General features: G+C 35.7%; 1 protein-coding gene across 6 annotated transcripts in view; it reads left to right on the forward strand.

The window, feature by feature from the left end:
* Positions 1 to 18,404, forward strand: part of NIPBL (NIPBL cohesin loading factor) — a 152,530-nt gene that overhangs the window by 61,140 nt on the left and 72,986 nt on the right. For all 6 annotated transcript variants that reach the window (XM_085326322.1, XM_085326325.1, XM_085326328.1 and 3 more), the window contains exons 3-8: positions 1,726 to 1,891; positions 3,055 to 3,185; positions 8,378 to 8,477; positions 10,112 to 10,263; positions 11,348 to 11,508; positions 15,503 to 15,596. In XM_085326322.1, the coding sequence (XP_085182448.1) occupies positions 1,726 to 1,891; positions 3,055 to 3,185; positions 8,378 to 8,477; positions 10,112 to 10,263; positions 11,348 to 11,508; positions 15,503 to 15,596 (804 nt within the window). The remainder of the gene's footprint in view (positions 1 to 1,725; positions 1,892 to 3,054; positions 3,186 to 8,377; positions 8,478 to 10,111; positions 10,264 to 11,347; positions 11,509 to 15,502; positions 15,597 to 18,404) is intronic.

Consider the following 18,404-nt stretch of genomic DNA (forward strand, 5'->3'; position numbering starts at 1 on the left):
AACTGAATTTAGTTGCCTACAATAAAAAATCCAGATGTATTCAAGCAAAAAATAATACTTCATTTCTTACTGATATTCTTAAATGTCAAAYTGAAAGATGCTGCTGTGTATCTGTGTGTTTATATATCTGTGTCTAGTAATGAGCCACTGGGATGCAAAGCATATTAAGTTTCTAGACTGTGGTCAGTTTTCTAGCATTAAGTATTTGGAGKTAGAGTTCTTATTTTTTTWAAAAAAAAAGTCAAAATATGYAATTGATGGAAGTCACTGGCCAAACTCCTGGTCCAAGAATTTTCAAAACACTAAACCACCTTTGGTACCATTAGCCACTGTAGTAGGTGCAAGATGTCTGTATCTGCAGTAATTTTCTTGGTGCTTAGAAACTCAAGAGTAGTTAAAAAAGAAAGACGACTTGTCCCTACCTCCCTATATTTTTTCTCTACGTGAAAAAAAGAAACTGGAAAGGAAAAGCTTTAATGGTCTGAAAACAGGAAGGGCATGTTGACTAGAGGCTCAATCCGATATCTGAGTGAAATTTACACTTTTTTAATAAATGCGTGTGTTGTAAAAATAAGTGTGTTTTGCTAACTTTTTATTGGTTTCAGGCACATTCAAGGTAATCTAATGCAATTAATGTAAACAGTTTAAAATATACACTTGTTGAATTTCTGTCTAAATACAGAAATGGTGCACTATATAGGAAAAAATATTACTGTATTTTTTCCCCATAMTTTTTGCACCTCAGAATACAGCATTGTAGTGATAAAGGCACAAAAGCAGAAGAGGCAATATTAATATTTTACTTAACGCTGCTTTTTCTGAGACTGTTTCTAATGAATCAGTTAAACCTCAGAGCTTTAATCAGCCTTGGAACTTGAAGTCAGAATCATTATTATATGGGACCCATGACAGTGACTCAGCCATATAGCAGCATTTTGGCTTCTTCCATTTTAATCTTCTCTTGGCTCTATAGTCCTGCACCTGATCTGCTTAGGGCTTCTTGTTTGGTACACTTCCTTGCTGCGCCTGACCTAAGAGTGCGCTGTGAAGGCCTGGTATACTTACTTAAAATCTGATTTAAATATTGTGATAMGTGTTTTCATTAAACAATTAAATCTTTTTACCGAGCTTTGTGATTAGGTATATTGAACGAATTGGCATTTTAGTGGTCATGTCAACCGACAGTGGTTGCCTTTTGTTGAGAAGATAGCTTACATAGAAATGAAAGGAGCAGGAGAGGAAACTGAGAATTTATGTAATGGCTTAAATTGGGTTCCAGAGTGGGAATGCTAATTATGCATACAGGTGAGAGTAGAAAACTAAGTATATGCCTAATACAATTACCTTACTATGGGCAACTATGACGATTTTGCGTTTCCTTCCTTCCCCTTTTATGGAACACTTTCTGTTACAAGAGAAGACTGTCCTAACATACTTAATATCCATATACTCTGGATAGTTAAAGATGTGTTTTTATTCATAATACTTGCATTAACAGTTAAATATTTAAGTAATATAATTTTAGCACTTGTCTGAGTTATTTTGTTTAAAGCACAGGGTCCACAGGGTGTGTATGTTTGTTTATGATGCAGAATCTTCCCTGCATTTCAAATGTAGCTGTTAGGTTTTCTTTCTTAATCGTATGAGGGACTATGATGTATCCATCTTCTGTATGATTGTGTTCTATAAAGTGATTCTAAACTTCTTTCCATGTTCTGATAACAGTTTTGAACCAGCTGCCTCTTCCATCACCTTTACCTGCTACAACAACAAAAAGCCTGCTCTTCAATGGACGGATAGCGGAAGAGGTGAACTGCCTTCTGGCTTGTAGGGATGAAAATCTGGTTTCACAGCTCGTACACAGTCTCAATCAGGTGTCAACAGACCACATGTATGTATTTTAAATTTCAGCTCTTATATCAGAACAGCATCTTTTTTCCTTGAGATTAAAATGAGAAGGATTGAGAAGAAGGATTTTTGTGACAATCTGAAAATAAGAACATGCAGGTTACCATTAGGAGTGCCACTAGGGGAGTACCATTGTGTAACAGTTTCTGTAAATCACAATGTTAGTAATTGTCCAGCAGCCTTATGTGTAACTGGTTTTATTTTGTTTTTTGGGGGGCTTTTTATACATCCACTGCTTTTTACACGCTTGTTAGTTATGAGTGCGTACTCYGTATTTTTGCTTGTGCAATACTGATTTGTGTTCAAGTTTGGTTAATAGTACATATAGAGAAATACAGAGATAGAATAGAATTAGATGCCTAAATTACACAAAGAACTTCCTTAAAAAACCCTTGGCAATTCTGATTAGACCTTGAACGTAAGTATTTTAAGAACTGAATTAGCAAGTATGCTAGTGTGTCATCTGTTTGTTAAATATGTATTTTATCTTTTCATTTATCCCTGTGGTTTGTTAAATTGGCTTGTCTGGACAGCTCTGTCTTTTTCCTACGTGTTCCAGTCAGTTGTTTTGATCAAACAGAAGTAATTTCTAAAAGTCTTCAAAACAAATAATGAAAGAAAACAAAAGTGCATTTAAAGAAGATCTGTTGCATTTTTGATGGTTCAGAGGGACTGTTGTGAYATCACAGATCTCACAGAGTTTCTGTTTTTAAAAATAATATATTTGCAAAGTGTTGGCTGCAACATGAATGCTATAAATTCATGTATGTCTTATTTCTTAATTTCACTCCTACAGTAGTAGGAGTCATTCTTGGTCATTATGCCAAAGTATTCTGCTTTTGTGTAGAAGATCAAGATACTAAAGTAGATATAAGAAACTTCGTAATGGTCCGAAAGTGATAGCTGTGTATATGTAGGGGCTTATTAATAGAAAATAATTTTGAAGGCTAGCACAAATACCTCTTCTTCCGTGCCATAAGACAAGGGGAAGAATGAAAAACAGAGGCAGGGAACAGTCTTTTGCAAACTTGTGGGKTTTTTTTTTCCTATATCTTAATAGTGAATAGGGCATTTTTACTTGACCTGTAGCTTTTTACAGTTTGAAAATGCGGTTGCCTATTTATTTGTTTACTTCCACAATTCCAGAGAATTGAAAGATAACCTTGGCAGCGATGATCCAGAGGGAGATATACCGGTCCTGCTGCAGGCTATCCTGGCAAGGAATCCTAATGTTTTCAGGGAGAAAAGCATGCAAAACAGATACGGGGTACAAAGCGGTAAGGTTTTTGTTTGTTTCTTTCTTTTCTTTGTTTGTTTTAATGATTGCATTTTATATTGTTCTTTAAATTTATGGGACTGAACTTAACCACAAATATATATATGGAGCAGATACATGATATTTGTGCCTTATCTTGTATCTAATAACGATGTCAAGCCATATATCTTAATATCTTCTAAGGGTGATTCTATTGGAGTAAATACGGAAATAAACTCCGGTGGGTACTTTGTAAAGATAATGTTTAATATCACTGACAGTGTTTGGTTTGTAGAAGAAGGATTGGTTGGATTTCATTTTTCAATCACTTTATTTGAATTTCTTTATGGGTCAGTTTCTGTATTTGTCTTAATAAACAATTGTAGGTTGGAAAGATATGCCTTGATCTTGCTGCAAATCTGTGCAATTGTACTACATCGTAATAGTGGTAGTTCTTAGTGGTACCGAGGCAAGGAAACATACTGAATAATGTACCATGCTTAACAGCTCCTCTCAGCCATGACTTTGCTCAACAGTTTGTGTAGTCCTACAGAAGTTAACTTTTCTACAGCTAATGCTCCTTTGAGGTGTAGTGGGTATACTACTGGAGTGAATAAAAAGCCGTATGATATTTCAGTAAAAATTGCTYAGGACAGAGCACATAGTGTTATTCTGCAGAGTATGGATGTTTTCTTGGATGAAGATTTTTAAGGGCAATGCTAAATATTTAGAACTTTATTGATCTGTTTTGAAATTTAAACTCTGAAAGCTGAATGCAGATTCTGTGTTTAGTTAGTCTGATGAAAAGCAGAGAGAGAATATTATTTTTCCAGCTGTGTGAAGAGTTCTGACCGTACTGCCAGCTTGTATAGTGGTCCCACAAAGAAAATGCATGTGAGTCAAGATTTTGCACCAGTTTGGTGGAATGAAATAATTTGGGCCAGTGCATAAGTGAGAGATTAATTTTCTGGATTTTACTGAGGGGAGAGACTTTTGTAGCTTGATTCAACAGGTTAAAAGTAATCCCTAATGAAATACGATCAACTGTATTTTAAGCAAATGTGCTTCAGAAGAAAAATATTACTAAAGAGTTATATATGATAATTCAATATGAAACTTTAATAGTTGATGTTAGGTTAACAAAGTATTTTAGAGAACCAGAAGAGATCATACTTTTAAAACTTTCTTGAATGCTTAATATAGTTTTCCTTAATCCTGAATAATTGCAAAGACTTCAACATAACTATGATTTTAGAGACTGGAGAAAAAGGGGGAAGAGAGGATGAGCAGATCTGTAGACACAGTATTTTGAGAGGAAGAAGGTGCTGGAATGAATGTTTGGAAAAGCTGTGCAAAGTGTGACTGTATTTTCACTTGAAATAGCTAACACTCTTACCTGGAAATAGGTGGGTCTTTACCAGTTACCAGTTGCTGGTAAATTGTGGTAAGTTTATCCATTACTATGTCCCATTCAGCTCTCCAAGGCCCAAGGAGGCTATACTGCCATGTTGAGGCGTTGATTCGCTTTCTGTTTTCTGACGCTGTCTTCTAGCATTTCAAATTCATCTCTTTTGCTTTTCCTTAAGGTTTGTTATATACTTCTAAAAATGGCGGTGAAAGCCTAAATGCTTTCTGGTATCATCTCTCCACCTTCTGTTGAGTCAAATGCATAGTGAAGTCCGTGCTGGACGCTGTAACYCCAGCATCTGTAAAGCCCCCAATTGACAAGGAGCAGTGAAGGAAGTGGACCACCTCCCTGCTTAGTTTGGAAGAGACTCTGCATGATGCTCCCTTGAATGTCAGTTCTGGCATTCGTATGGGCAAAGTGAACTCAAATTCGTTTCTCCCAACCTTCTTTCCTAATGTAGGATTGGAAGGACCATCWGGCTAAAGAATTATATTAAATGTGAAATAAAATTCTTGGCTTAGTACAGTCTGTCAGGAAGCAGAAGCAACTCCAGAAAGCTAAACATTATGTGTTGAATTCTTGTGAATAYAGGGTAAAGCACAAGCAGAATTCTGTACTATTAGTCCCCAAGTTTGTACTGATTCTTAGTTCAAGGCTGAGTTTAGAGCAGGGGATTTTTTTTTTTTTTATGTTAATAATCTGAGAAAGAGACATAGTATGTAGACTTTTGGAGGGGGGGGGTTTTTGACCGCTTATAAAAAATTCATCACCACCCCCCCCTCCCCCCCCCCCCAAAAAAAAAAGAGAGAAAAAATAGGAAAAAAGCTGACATTTTTGGTCTCAGGTATCCTAGTGGCAATGCTCAGCTCTTATGCCATCTGTCTCTTTCTTACAGCTACCCAGGCATTGGTCTGCTAGCAAAAGTTAATTATTCTCTGTCCCACTGTTGTAGTTCTTCATATACTTTCCAAACTAATTTTGGAGTGAAATACAGTGTGTTTCTATATTTTGTGTTGAATTTTCTCAGACTATTTTCAAWTATCAGGCTGTCTGAACAGACTGAATCGCATCGCCGTGCAGCATCTGGCCTAACTTTGCGTAAAGGGCAACATGTTGATTTCGTTTTGGACCTTTTTCATCAGATCACATAGGAAGTTCTGAATGTTGTCTTGTAACTACATCTGGCTTGATTCTTGTAGCATATGAGTGAACTGGATTTCTTTTTTATAATAAGTTACTTAAAAATAAGCTTTTGGATAGTTTTACTTTTCAAAATAACTTTTTCTGTGTACCCCCTCGATGCTTGTCTCTTCCTTTCAGTGGATTTGTTTAGAAAGAAGTCTAAAATAATGTGCATTTTTGCCTGTCAGAGGGGAAAAACACTGCAGACGTGCACTTTCATTAAGAGCATATGTTTACCTGAAAAATCGCCTGTTGGTCAGCTGTCTCAGCTTCAATAGGCATGATGCTGAAAAGAGGTTTAACCATACAAGGCATTGTCTGTGCTCTTGAACTGTGTTTTTACATAGCACATTCTTTTACATTTATTAGAAATGCTAAAATAGAATTAATGTATTACTTTTTTCCAAACATTAAAAAAAAAAATCATAGTCAAGATTGGGAGTATGTGTTAGGGAAAAATATTATTGGAATGTTATTACTGGGATGATGATTTTTCAAAACCGAGCATTACCATCATTCAAAATGAAAATTGCAGTTAAAAGAAATTCTGAAATATCTAAAAATATTTAAGGTGTGGAAATGTACAGTGAAGCTGTAAATCTGCTCTGTAGTGATACAGCAGTGTAAAAAAATGTATGAATACAAGTAAGATATTTTAGTATTAATAGCCACAGATAAACTGATTTTAGACTAAATTTTTGGGGCGTCTTTTTTCTCCTTCATCATTACATCGTTACCAGGCAGACTTCTATCTGTATGGAAACTTTGGAGAGACTATTCTTTTCAAGTTATCCAGATAGCCAAAAACCTAAAATAAAATAAATAAAATAAAAAATAAGAGAGAGCGACGGTGAAAGAGACAAGAGAATTGGCTATCACAGAGTAATTTTTAGTTTTCTTAATTTGCGTAAGCAAGCAAATTTTCTGTCACTCTTTTAAACCAAACAAGTACTCCTCCRTGTTTTGAAGAGTGTTGTAAATTGGGGAGGATAAGATAGATGAATGTGTCTTTCATGTATACTAAAAATGCAATCGCTGCTTTAAGTATGAAATGAAACTCTGTCTTTGCAGCAKCTGTATAGCTTTAATGTGGGCACATTTTGTCAGCTTTCTGTACGTGGACTTTAAGGGTTAGTAGTTTGACAAAAAATTTTAAAATAGTTGGTGAATATACCATAGTCTGGTGGAATATCCGTAAGATACAAACCAATGTGAAATGGCCACACGTGGAACTTTCCCTACTAAAAAACGACCCTATAGGAAATGCCCACAGGCAACTTGCAGTGCAACTCTGGGGTTTGTACTGCAAACCAAAGTTTCTTCTTCCCTTCCTCTGTGCAAGGCAACCAGTGCCCATTTAAACAAGCCTTGCAGGAGCTAAGGATCTGCCTTCTGTTATTCAGTAGTTCATGGTCCTGAAATGATCTCTGTGTTGAAGTATAAAAGTCCTGAATTTCTTCCGCATAACTGGACACCTTCACTGCTGTTCTCAGCTAGTTCGTGGGTTGATGTGCTCGGCACACGGCCCTCCTCACCTCTGGGAGGGAAGGGCGGCCGYGTTTTGGGGCCGTTAGCCCAGCTCTTCTCTCGGGGGAAAGGCAGAAGAGAAGAGAGTGACAGGGAGGGTTTCTGAAACGAAATTTTCTTGTGTAAATGCTGTAGTAATTGAAATCAGTTGTAGTAATTGAAGGATTGGCTCCCAAACGCTCTGGATTGTGGACTACTCTCAGCCTGCTCTCAAACCTTTGGTTTAAAATGCTTATAACAGTGATGTGATTTTGCACATGGCTGTGGATCACTTGCTGTGGCTTCATGAGTTGCGTTTTGCTCATGAACTCTGACACTGATATAGTTATGTTGATTCTGTCACTAAAATCACCCAGGTAAAAGTTAAAAAATTATCCATAATGAAGATGTAAGTTAGTTTCAAGTGATTAGAGGCTTTGACTTGACAGGTAGTGCAGTTCCTGAATCTCCAAATCATGGCTTTAGTCTAAGGATGCAATACTGATTCTGCTTTGCAACTTAAAATGTTATGGCAACTTCCTAGGTAACACTGCTTACTAGCAGAGGTAGAGTTGAATGATTTTTGTCCCTGAGTAAGAAGGGACCACTAAGGCATGCGAGGAGCTGAGAAAGAGCATCTTGCACCACTGTTCTCGCTCAAAAAATGAGAGAGTTTTCTGTGGTCTTCTGACTTGCTGTGAGGTTCCCAGATCTTTTACTTGGCATAGAGAGTATTGCRTGCACTGCTGTACACACTGCTCTGGCTTCTGGAATATGTACAGTGTCTTGCTATAAACCGTTTGTTTTTACAAACACATTTCAGGTTGGAACAGTAAGGAAGGAACTGCTGTTGAAMTTTATAGCAAATTATCACATCTTTAAGGAACATAATGCTTTTTTTGAATGTGTCATGGTGTAAAATAGGCATCTTGCATGAAATGGATTGCTTTTAATGTTTTCTAACAGTTGTCAGTAGAAGATGTTAATGTGTGTGTAAACTTTATAATTTCTTCCTTTATGAAGAAATTGTATGTGAAATGAATCATATGTGAAATGAGAGACTTTATTGATTGAAAAGAGAATGCATATGAAGTAATGCTGCTGTCTTCTTCTAATAGGGATGATGATGTCGCAGTTTAATCTTTCTCAGAATTCCATGCGTGGTAGTCCTGCATCTTCCAATTACCAACAAACCACTATCTCACATAGCCCTTCCAGGTAATACTGTTTTTTAAATGGGTTTGGTGGGGCGGGCAGTGAACTTCAGATTCAACCGCGACCATCAATTTTTGTTGCACGTATGTGAGTGGGAGTAAGATGATCATTGTCAAGACAAATCTCACATTYGCCTGGCAGCAGAGTGAGTTTTTTAAGCTCACCAAGTCAAATACAGCACTTGCTAAACATCTTCCTGTCAGTGAAKGAATCTCTGTATTCTTGTTGCTAGTCATGATTCTTCACTGTCTTTCCCTCTCATCGTTTTGATAAAACTTTTACTTTCCTGCTTAAGGAATCCTCCTGCCACCCCTCCAGCTGTTCTCTGCCTGAGGCAGAGGCTGACAGTGGTGGCAGGAGGACAGGAGAGAAGAGGTCATGTGTTCTGGCATGTGGAAGACTAGCAGTGTGACAGGAAGGTGGGCAAGGCTTGTTAAATCATGGAGTACTGCTTTAAGTTATACAGTCTTCTTGCAGCTTYGTTTTCAACTGTCTAGTTCACTTTCAGCCTTTGAGTGTCAGCAGCTGGCAAGTACCTATAATCTAGGCCTTTCTTAACAGGCTTTCTCTAGTACTCTGGACTCGGGGAAAGAGTTTTGCGTGCAGTTCTAGCCTAGTTACTGATCTTTAACAGAGTCCATCTGCAGTTACTAGATAAAAATTATTAAAATGAACAATTTTATTTCACATTTTACTTAATGCAATTGTTTTGACAAATGCTTTAGAGCTGTTGTGGGCTTTTGTATTTTTGCGTTTTTGTCTAAAAATGATATTGAAGAAGGTTTCATAGATTTTGATTATTACAACATGGTATGTCTTCTCAATCCTTGCAAAATCCTTGTGTTAAGTATTTCTTTAAATGCAAATTTACCTTCTATGGGGTTGTTATTTAGAACCAGGAGTTGCTAAAGCATGTATTGTATCTGATTAATAACTTTTTGAAGTACTTCTTACTTTATTTGTTTTTTGGAAAACTGATGCAAGAAAGAATTCAAATTATAGTGTACATGTAGTATTGTCAGAACCCTGCTTTATTTTTATGGCTTCCTCTCTCCAGGATCCTGCCAAGATAAAGCCAATGAAAGAAAATGTATTCAGGGGACTGGGTCAAATCCTATCTAACTGCCTGTCACTTTCCTGTACCTTGGCAGTGTAGTTCTGTTAGATTTTTGAAGTTCTTTGAAATCTGACTGGAATATTTGCATTGTCAGTAAATGGCTCGTTGTTAATGCTAGCAAGCTAATCATCATTTGATAATGAAATCCTAGCTGCCATTTTCATTCAAGCTTTTAATAAACTATGAATGACTTTGGAAATCACATATTTGAGTAAATGTTTATAACTTGTGCCAGTCTTGCCTTTTACCAGGTGGAGGTTTTACGGGTGTTTTTTTTATTCTCTCTTTTACTTTGGCTAATGCAGCACTCAGACTGTGGCTCTTAAGTAATAATTGAATTTGAGAAGATATAGATAATTTGTGAAAATTAATGCTTTTGAGGGGGTTTCTTGATTACCTTGGAATACTGCACCTCTTCCAAAATTTATAATGTTCCAGAGTTTTAGTATTCCCAAAAGAATAATAAATGTGCCTACCTTGTCCTTTCCAACTTTTTAAAAAACTTTTATTTTATTTTTAGCCGGTTTGTGCCACCACAGACAAGCTCTGGCAACAGATTTTTGGCACAACAGAACAGTCCAGTGCCTAGTCCATATGCTCCTCAAAGCCCTGCAGGATACATGCCATATTCACATCCTCCCAGTTACACACCACATCCTCAAATGCAGCAAGGTAAGTCTGTGATGTTTGGTTCGCTTTTTTGTTTTTGTTTTTTTCTTCCTATCTCATGCAACTTTACCTTAACGTGCACATTTTACAGCTCTTTAATTTCCTTGGAGTAGCCATGTGCTTAATGCAAAACTTTGAAGTAATAGGGAACTTTTTGGTATGTTTAAATTTTGCTTAGCTGACTCTACCATTGGCAGTATATACTTAAAAAAAAAAAAAAAAAAAAAAGGAGAGGAGGGAGGAGGATAAGAGAAAACGCATCTTCATGTGCCATTGCTCCTCTATTTACACTTACTTCCCATAGTTACACATAACTAGAAAAATCAAAACAAACTATAGCTGTCAGAACTCGTTGTAAAGAACTCATTTTTGCCAGAGCAAGTGACAATTCTGCTGACAGCTCATTTAACTTTACCCAACCTTTGTAGTGTAGATCAGACTAGTTCTAAGTTGGCCAGAATTATGCTCAAAGTACACAGTAACCGGCGAAGACAACCTTCAGAATGAATGGATTTCTTTGTTCTTCTCCTTTTTTGAAACAATCTTGAACAACATAAACATTGTTAAAGTATCTAGGAACCTTAGACATGTTTTTTTGGTAAGTATAATTTTTGTTGGATTCTTCTAAATAATATGTTCTTAAAGTTACTGTTTTTAGAAAATATATACCTGTTCTATATTTGATGTTACRTTTTAGATGTATATATCAGAAGTTTGTTATACCAAGATAAGTCAACACAAATTATCTTGAAGAAGAAAAAAAAACCTTAGAGGTTTCCTATAACCTCTAAGAACGTGACACTGGCTGTAATTACAGTACCTGTGGAGAGAAGCTTGACTAACCTATATGTGGAATTGAGTTTTTGAATCCTCTTGARAGTTCAGGTCTTAGCTGGTTTAATTCAAAGTGTTTGTGTTAAAAAGATTCAATCTAGTAATTTGGATTCTTGCTCAGATTACAGACCTCTTGCAGCCATCTTTCATTAATATCTGCTATTAAGTTGTTTTTTGTAAGACCTTTTAGAGGTAGCTCGTGCGTGCTTATGTGTGTCTATCAGTATAATTATTTATTTTTTTCTTATTTCAGCTTCAGTATCCAGTCCCATTGTCTCAGGTGGGATGAGAAACCTCCATGAAAATAAAGTTTCAAGTCAGTTGTCTGGCAATTCAGCTAATCATCATGCTGATAATTCTAGACATGGCCCAAATGAAGACTACCTACAGATGGTGCACAGACTAAGTAGTGATGTATGTTGCCTAAATTGGTTTATTATGATAAAGCAAATATGTGTTTAGCTATCATAAAAGTCAGATATTTTAATACATTGCTGTTGATGCATAAAAATCCTGAAAGTATATTTCATTTTCACACATGTACACTGAACCTTTTAACCTTAGCAGGTGAATTTTTTTCTTATGTGGCCTGTCTTTTTTTTGGAACCATTTATAGCATCCATTCTGTTGAAATTATGGAAAGTGAATAATCTCACTCCTATATAAGTTTATTTTAAGAAACAATAGAGTGTTGCTACAATTACTGTAGTAGTATGTTAACGCGAACAATACTAGAATCTAAACAGGCATTAGTTAACTTGTCTCACTGAGGATCCTTGTAATTCTCAATTGGACTTGAAATACCTGAATAACCTGTTGGACAGTAGTTTGGTTTTGTCAAAGGCAAGAGTTCCTATGGACCTTTCTTCTTCCTGTACTATTATGTGCTTTATGGCCTGATTTCTCCTTAAGAGATTTCCTCATGTGTCAGTAACTTCGGTTAACATAGGAGAAATTCTTGCCAAACTCTAGAGTGCCAATTTCTAAAGGAAAAAAAATGATACTCCAAACTTCTCCAAAGTCTTTTCCTAAACTAGTGATCATTTTTCTTCTTAATAAGCATCTCATCCTGTGGAAGAAGCTTGTTGAAATTCTTCCTTACAAGTTTGCCACCCAGTCTCTTGACAGCTTTTAAGTGGAGAGCCTTTGAGTTTCAGTTTTGTTTTTTGACGCTAGGCTCTTTGAATAATGTGATCATAGCGATGTCTACAACACTTTTTGAGCAAAACTTTGTTTCTTTTTTTTTCTTTCTTTCTTTAAAGTGTTTTCTTTAGCTTGCAGGGGGTAACTCGTGTGCAACTAAATAACAGTTGCAGTCAACAAATCCACTTATTAACATTAGGCTCCTTAAATCCCTTATCAGAGTTAATACAATAGATCTGAGAGTGTCATCAGTTCTATTAATCTTGTTTTTAATGAATCTAAGTCCTGTTTAAAAAAAAAAAGGTTAACTAAGCAGTAATATTTCAAATAAAACTTTTTTATTATGAAAGAATCTTATACTACAGAATTGTGAGATGTTTCTGTCAGTCTCTGCTTCAGTGGTGCAAATCCTTGAAAATAGGAAGCTGCTTTTGGCATTAAACACACATACATCCTCCAACTATGTTAAAGGCACACTATCAAGAGAATCTTGGTTTAAGATTTTTGGAGAACTTAATATTAGGATAATTTATTTCAATGTTTAAAGAAAGAATATTAAAAAAAAAATCACAAATTTTGTGATCCAAACAATGCAACAACTTTCTCGTTCATGAGAATTTACAAATGAAACTCATTCAAAACCAACAGACTATGCAAACACAAAACATGCTATCATTAATGTAATTGGAGAAATACTAAGATAAAAAGTAGTAAAAAATATATTTGGTCCATTTTGTATTTAAATTTTCAGATATATGAAATAGAGAGATAGAGCATAATAAGCTTCGTGTGACTTAAGAACAGGTGTCTGATAAATATAAGTAAAGCAAACAGTTTCTGGAAATTTTAGTTGTCTTTTCCAAAATGCTCATCTTTACAACTTACTTTTTTATCCMTTTATGCATTTTCTTAATGGACGTATTCATGTAATTATATTTTATCATAATTGTACTTTTTATACTTCATTTTAATTGTGTAACATTTGGCATAGATGTGGTTATAAATGAGGTTTATTAAATCATAAAATTTGCTTTAATTGTTCTATAGTACTTAATTTCAGGGTTTTATTACTTAAAACCAAAGTTGACAAAGTTGTGAATAGTTAGAGGATGTTGTTTATTTGCAACATAAGATTTTTATAAAATCAGTAAATACACACTTGAAGGTACAGTCCACGTACACTGAATTGAAGACTCTCTTTTTTTTCATTTTTTTCGGTTTTTTTGAAAGATGTATGAGAGCGTGCCTCAGTTTGTTTTGGCTTACATTTTGGCATTTGATTTGGCTCTGAACTAGGAAACAGTAAACGTGCATTTGCCGTAAGTCGCGCGTGCGCTAGCAGCGGCGTGCGGACCTGACAGGTTCTCTGCCCGGTCAGCTCTAGGTATCCTAGTGAAAGGTAGCGCTTCTGCCTTTGCCCTTGGCGGCCGTGGCTGTAGTGTCGCCTCCATCATAACAAAACCTGTATGCTACTTGCTAAAAAAATTACTCGGCTGAATTCTTTCAATATTTGGGATTTTGTGTATGTGTGAAGGAGGTTATTATGATTCAAAGATAAAGCAAGTTTGACAAAAATCAAGTAGTTTTAACGTAATAAACTAATAAATCATACGCGTGGAAGTGAATTCACTTCAACTTAGGATGATATGAATGTAAGTTTAAGGCGATACAGCGCTCTCTGTTGCRTTGCATCTGGATGTTTAATTTCTTCACGTGTGGTTTTCTCACCTGAGAGCCCATTTGGCCATTGCCAAAGGGAATGCGTCGTTGCCCGTCTCTGCAGGCTGCCTCACCCTTGAAACACCAATCTAGCTTTCTCACACCCTGATCCTGATTTTTATAGAAACATGTAGAAAGCTTATTAAACTTGATTCTTCTAACATTYTCTTTATTTGATTGAAATTGCCCCAAAAGATTTTTTAAAAAATAAAAACAAAAAAATTGTGGGACGGATGAACATTCAGACTGAAAACAACGAAAACATTTATAAGAACTGTGTGTGCAGATAGCTCAGTGAAAGGTACATTAGAATATTAGCTAGTGGAGTAACCAAGATTCAGAATTAAATAGGAAACRTTAAATAAGCTAGAGCTTCTTTGGAGACTTCATGTAATTATAGCTTCACTCTTACAACTTTACTCTTTATAAGGATAGACTTGTGATTTGTCTGTACTTACAGAAATTGCCTTTTTATAAATATGAGTTGTTTGTTCTTTTTGAAAACATTTGTTTTAACCTAGACACTGTTTTTTCTTAAAAAAAAAAAAAAAAAAAAAAAACTAAAAATGGGAAATACTGTTCTATAAAACTTAAAACTGGTCAGGTTACTGACTGTGAATAAGTATGCTCTTGACCAGCAGAGGGCTCTATTAAACCAAGAAAAAACATGCAGAACATCAAAAGGGGAAATTGAAGAGTGGTTTATGTATATCATTTTGACTCTTTTTCCACAATATCTTACAACTAAAGATTGAGCATGAACCTCCTTACATTGTAATCGATATTCTGGTATGATGATGGTTGCCATAAATTACAGATTCCTTTGAAGCAGGTCGTTCTATGCAAAACTGAAAATACAGTAGAATTTTTGCTCTGTTGGGGGAAGTACTGCAAACAGCCATCAAGTTGTTTCCTATCCGACTGTGGAGATTTTGTGTATAACACAACTTGAGGGATTTCAACTTTTAATTTATCCATCTCAGCCAGCGCAATAGGAGAGTTACAGATTTTGTTCACTCCCGATGTGAGTATAGTGAAGAGTATAAGTACAAAGTTAGTTTGGTTATAACTGTAAAAATAAGATGGCATTCTAGATAAGCTTAAGGGTAAGTTAAGTGGAAGAAATGGTGAGTTTGTTTTAAAAACTACTTTCTATGCTTATTTTTTTCAGTTGATATTGTGTAGGGTTCATACTTCTGTTTATCAGCTCTTTACTAGACATTCTTGTAACAAACTTCTAAATGGAATTTCGTTGTCAGCTGAAAATACTTTAAAAGATATTTACATAAATTTATTTCTGTGTGAACGTTCTGGTTATAGATTCTTATCAGGGCCAACTGCACTCTGGAATATTGTGTATATAGCAGTATTAAAATTGCAGATTCTAATTTAGATAAATATTTTTATAGTGTTTGTCATCTGATATATTTTTTTAAACTAATAATATTTTTGGTCTGCTCCATCCTATCAATGTGTGTACTAATTGCGGGCTTATTTTATAAAGTATTCCTGTTCATAATACTGATTTTTATCATTGCCATTTTAGGATGGTGATCCTTCCATAAGGAATGCTGCGTCCTTTTCCTTGAGGTCACCACAGTCAGTCTGCTCTCCAGCTGGAAGTGATGGAACCCCTAAAGGTAGTCTAGCAGTTYTATATATCAATGTATACCAATGTATTTTTTCCCAATTATAAAAGACAGATTTTTTTAAAGAGATATTTACTTAGTTTTCTTGACTCCTATATTCTTATAGGACTTGAGAGTATGTCAGTAGATTTCAGTTACAAAATTATTTTGAGCCCTGGTTCAGAAGTTTTTGAAGATTCAAAAACTGACTAATGATACTTCAAAACAAAGTTCAAATTCATGGAGGACAGAAGGATTGTAAATCCTTTCCAGTATGAGAATTAAATTGTACTGTAAGAATGGTTTCAGTTGCTCCATATAACAAATGGTTTAAAGGCAGCATTACGAGTATTGAACGCTTAATTAGCTCAGAAGTGTTTTAACATGCAGCACTTGTGTTAACTGTAATCATGAAATTTCAAGTACATGAAATTAAAATTAATTCAGTGAGCACAATACATCTAGTATAAAGGAAGCCTAAAAACCTTAGTTGGAGAGAAGGAATAGGGCATATTATCAGCCAGGTAAACAGGAACAGAAAAATCTGCTCAAAATAATTCTTTATGCTAAAATCTAGAATGCATACTGCTGGTTATAATTTTATCCCTAAGAAACAATGACTGAGATGTGTGAGCTGTAGCAAAATAGAGGTTTGGAAATAGTCCTGGTAATTTAGTATTTCAGTGCTTATGCACTTACATAGCAATAGTTTGGGGAGAAAAAAAAAGGCAACAATCCTTTCTTCTGTTTAGCACTGGAATAAAATTAAATCTTTTTGGATGGTCAGTTTAGGTGGAGAGGGAGAGCAAGAAATGGGAGAGATTACAAAGAAGGTGAGGGAACTTGGCTTGTTCAGTCTTGAGAAGGCTTTGTAGGGGAACCTCAGAGCAGCCTTCCATACCTTCGAGGAGATTATCAAGAGTCAGGCTCTTCAGAGTGGTTTATAGAGGGAGGGCAAGAGACACCAGACATAAATTGAAGCAAGAGGTGTTCTGACTGGATATAAGGAAAAACTCTTTCACCATCAGGACAGTCGAGCATTGGAAAAGGTTGCCTAGAGAATCTATGCAGTCTCCATGCTTGGAGGTTTTCAAGGTCAGACTGAATAAAACCTGTATAACCTGTTCTGATCTCCTAGCTCACTCTGCTTTGAGCAGGAGTTTGGACTAGAAATTTCCTGAGGTCCCTTCTTAACTGATCCTCTATGATCATGTGACTGTTACCTGATTTTTGTGATTCATCGTGTATAGATATATACTTTGTTAAACAGTGATTTTAGAAATGTGAGTAGAAGCTGAGTGAGAAGAATTCGTATGGCATGCCAACAACATCAATATTTTAGGAGGTCTTGCACTAAAGGATTTGTAGGACTTGTATAAATGGCCAAGACTAAGTGTCTTTTTCTCCTTTATTCAGTGTATTGTCCACAAAATCCCTGTTTATAGTCAGTTTAACAGCATTGTAAATTGCTGCTATTTCATTTGGTTCTCTGAGAATCCATTTTGAAGGCATACTTTTTTAGATGGCATTGCAAAGGCTGAAAAAGTGCAAGAGGAACTTTTTGATTTATTTACCTGTATGTTACAGTGTTAGATCTACTTCTCTTTTGGTTGATAAAGCACAAAACTGAAATACTCTGTTACTGCTAATGCTAGCATTTTGTCCTCTTGAAGTGGAGATTAGTGAATGCCAATTAAGAGAACCAGTTCTAGATGCTGCAAGAATCTTGCCAGACACCTGCTTCCTCTAATCTCTCTTTTTAGAAATGTATTCAAGAGGTGTTGATAATTTTAATGTTACTTTGAATCTGTGATCACTGACACTGAGCTTTTGACGTGTGATTTGAAATGAAAGCAATTGGTTGCATGGATAGATTTTCCAGTGATGAACAAACAGCAAGTATTTAGGCTACACTTTTTGTTGCTGCTCCCATTAACCCTTTAAAGCTTAGTTGGCAAGTCTGCAAACGTTGGTAAAGAAAACTATCAAAATATTTCATTGTTTGGGAGGCCAGAAGGAATGGCGTTGGAGTTATTCATGTGTCCAGAGAAAGATCTGAGGAAAGGTATTACAATTCTTAAGCTTTCTTACTTAATATAGAAATGTGAGGCAATTATGGTAGATAAGGATACAGTCTACATTTCTGTACTTTTACATGCAAAAAACAGGGACTTCTAGATTTCTGATTGTGCAATGCTTTAATTACTCTAAGACTGAACAATAGCTGTCTGAATGACCGAACCTGAATGAGGAAAAAGTTTTGTTTTCAACTTGGGAAACTATTTGAGAGAGATGAGAGAAGGTATACTTGCTCTTTTGGTTGATTACTCACTCAACAGAGTAAAATTCCTCTTTTACTCCAGTAAATATGGTATCTCTTAGCCAAATGGACTACTCATCAAAATCCTTTGTTCATTTATTCTACTCTTTCCCACCACTCTAGAACCTAACAAAAGATTTTTTTTTTATTATTATTTTGGGGAGGGGGGGGAAGGAGGGAACAGCTTCTAAAGATTTGTGTTAAGAGAAGCCTTCCACAGTGTTCTTCGTCCACCACCTGCCAAAGTGAAGAGCTTGCATATCTACAGTTACTTGCTTCCCAACAGTTTTGTTAACTCCTGGGGAAACTTTTGTAAGGAGTAGCAAGAACACATTATTCTATTCCATTCTGCACTTTCTTCCAGAATTAAGTTATTTTCCTTACAGAAATTGTTTATCTTTCTTTCGTAGGAAATATTCCGACATACCATTCCAAAATTATTTAAGATAGTGAAAATTACAAAAATACCCAGATTTTCTGTAGAGGCTGTTATCTTTCAG

This window comes from Rhea americana, unplaced genomic scaffold, assembly GCF_003343005.1.
Source record: "Rhea americana isolate MKP2758 unplaced genomic scaffold, rheAme1 scaffold_13, whole genome shotgun sequence".
Lineage (NCBI taxonomy): Eukaryota > Metazoa > Chordata > Aves > Rheiformes > Rheidae > Rhea > Rhea americana.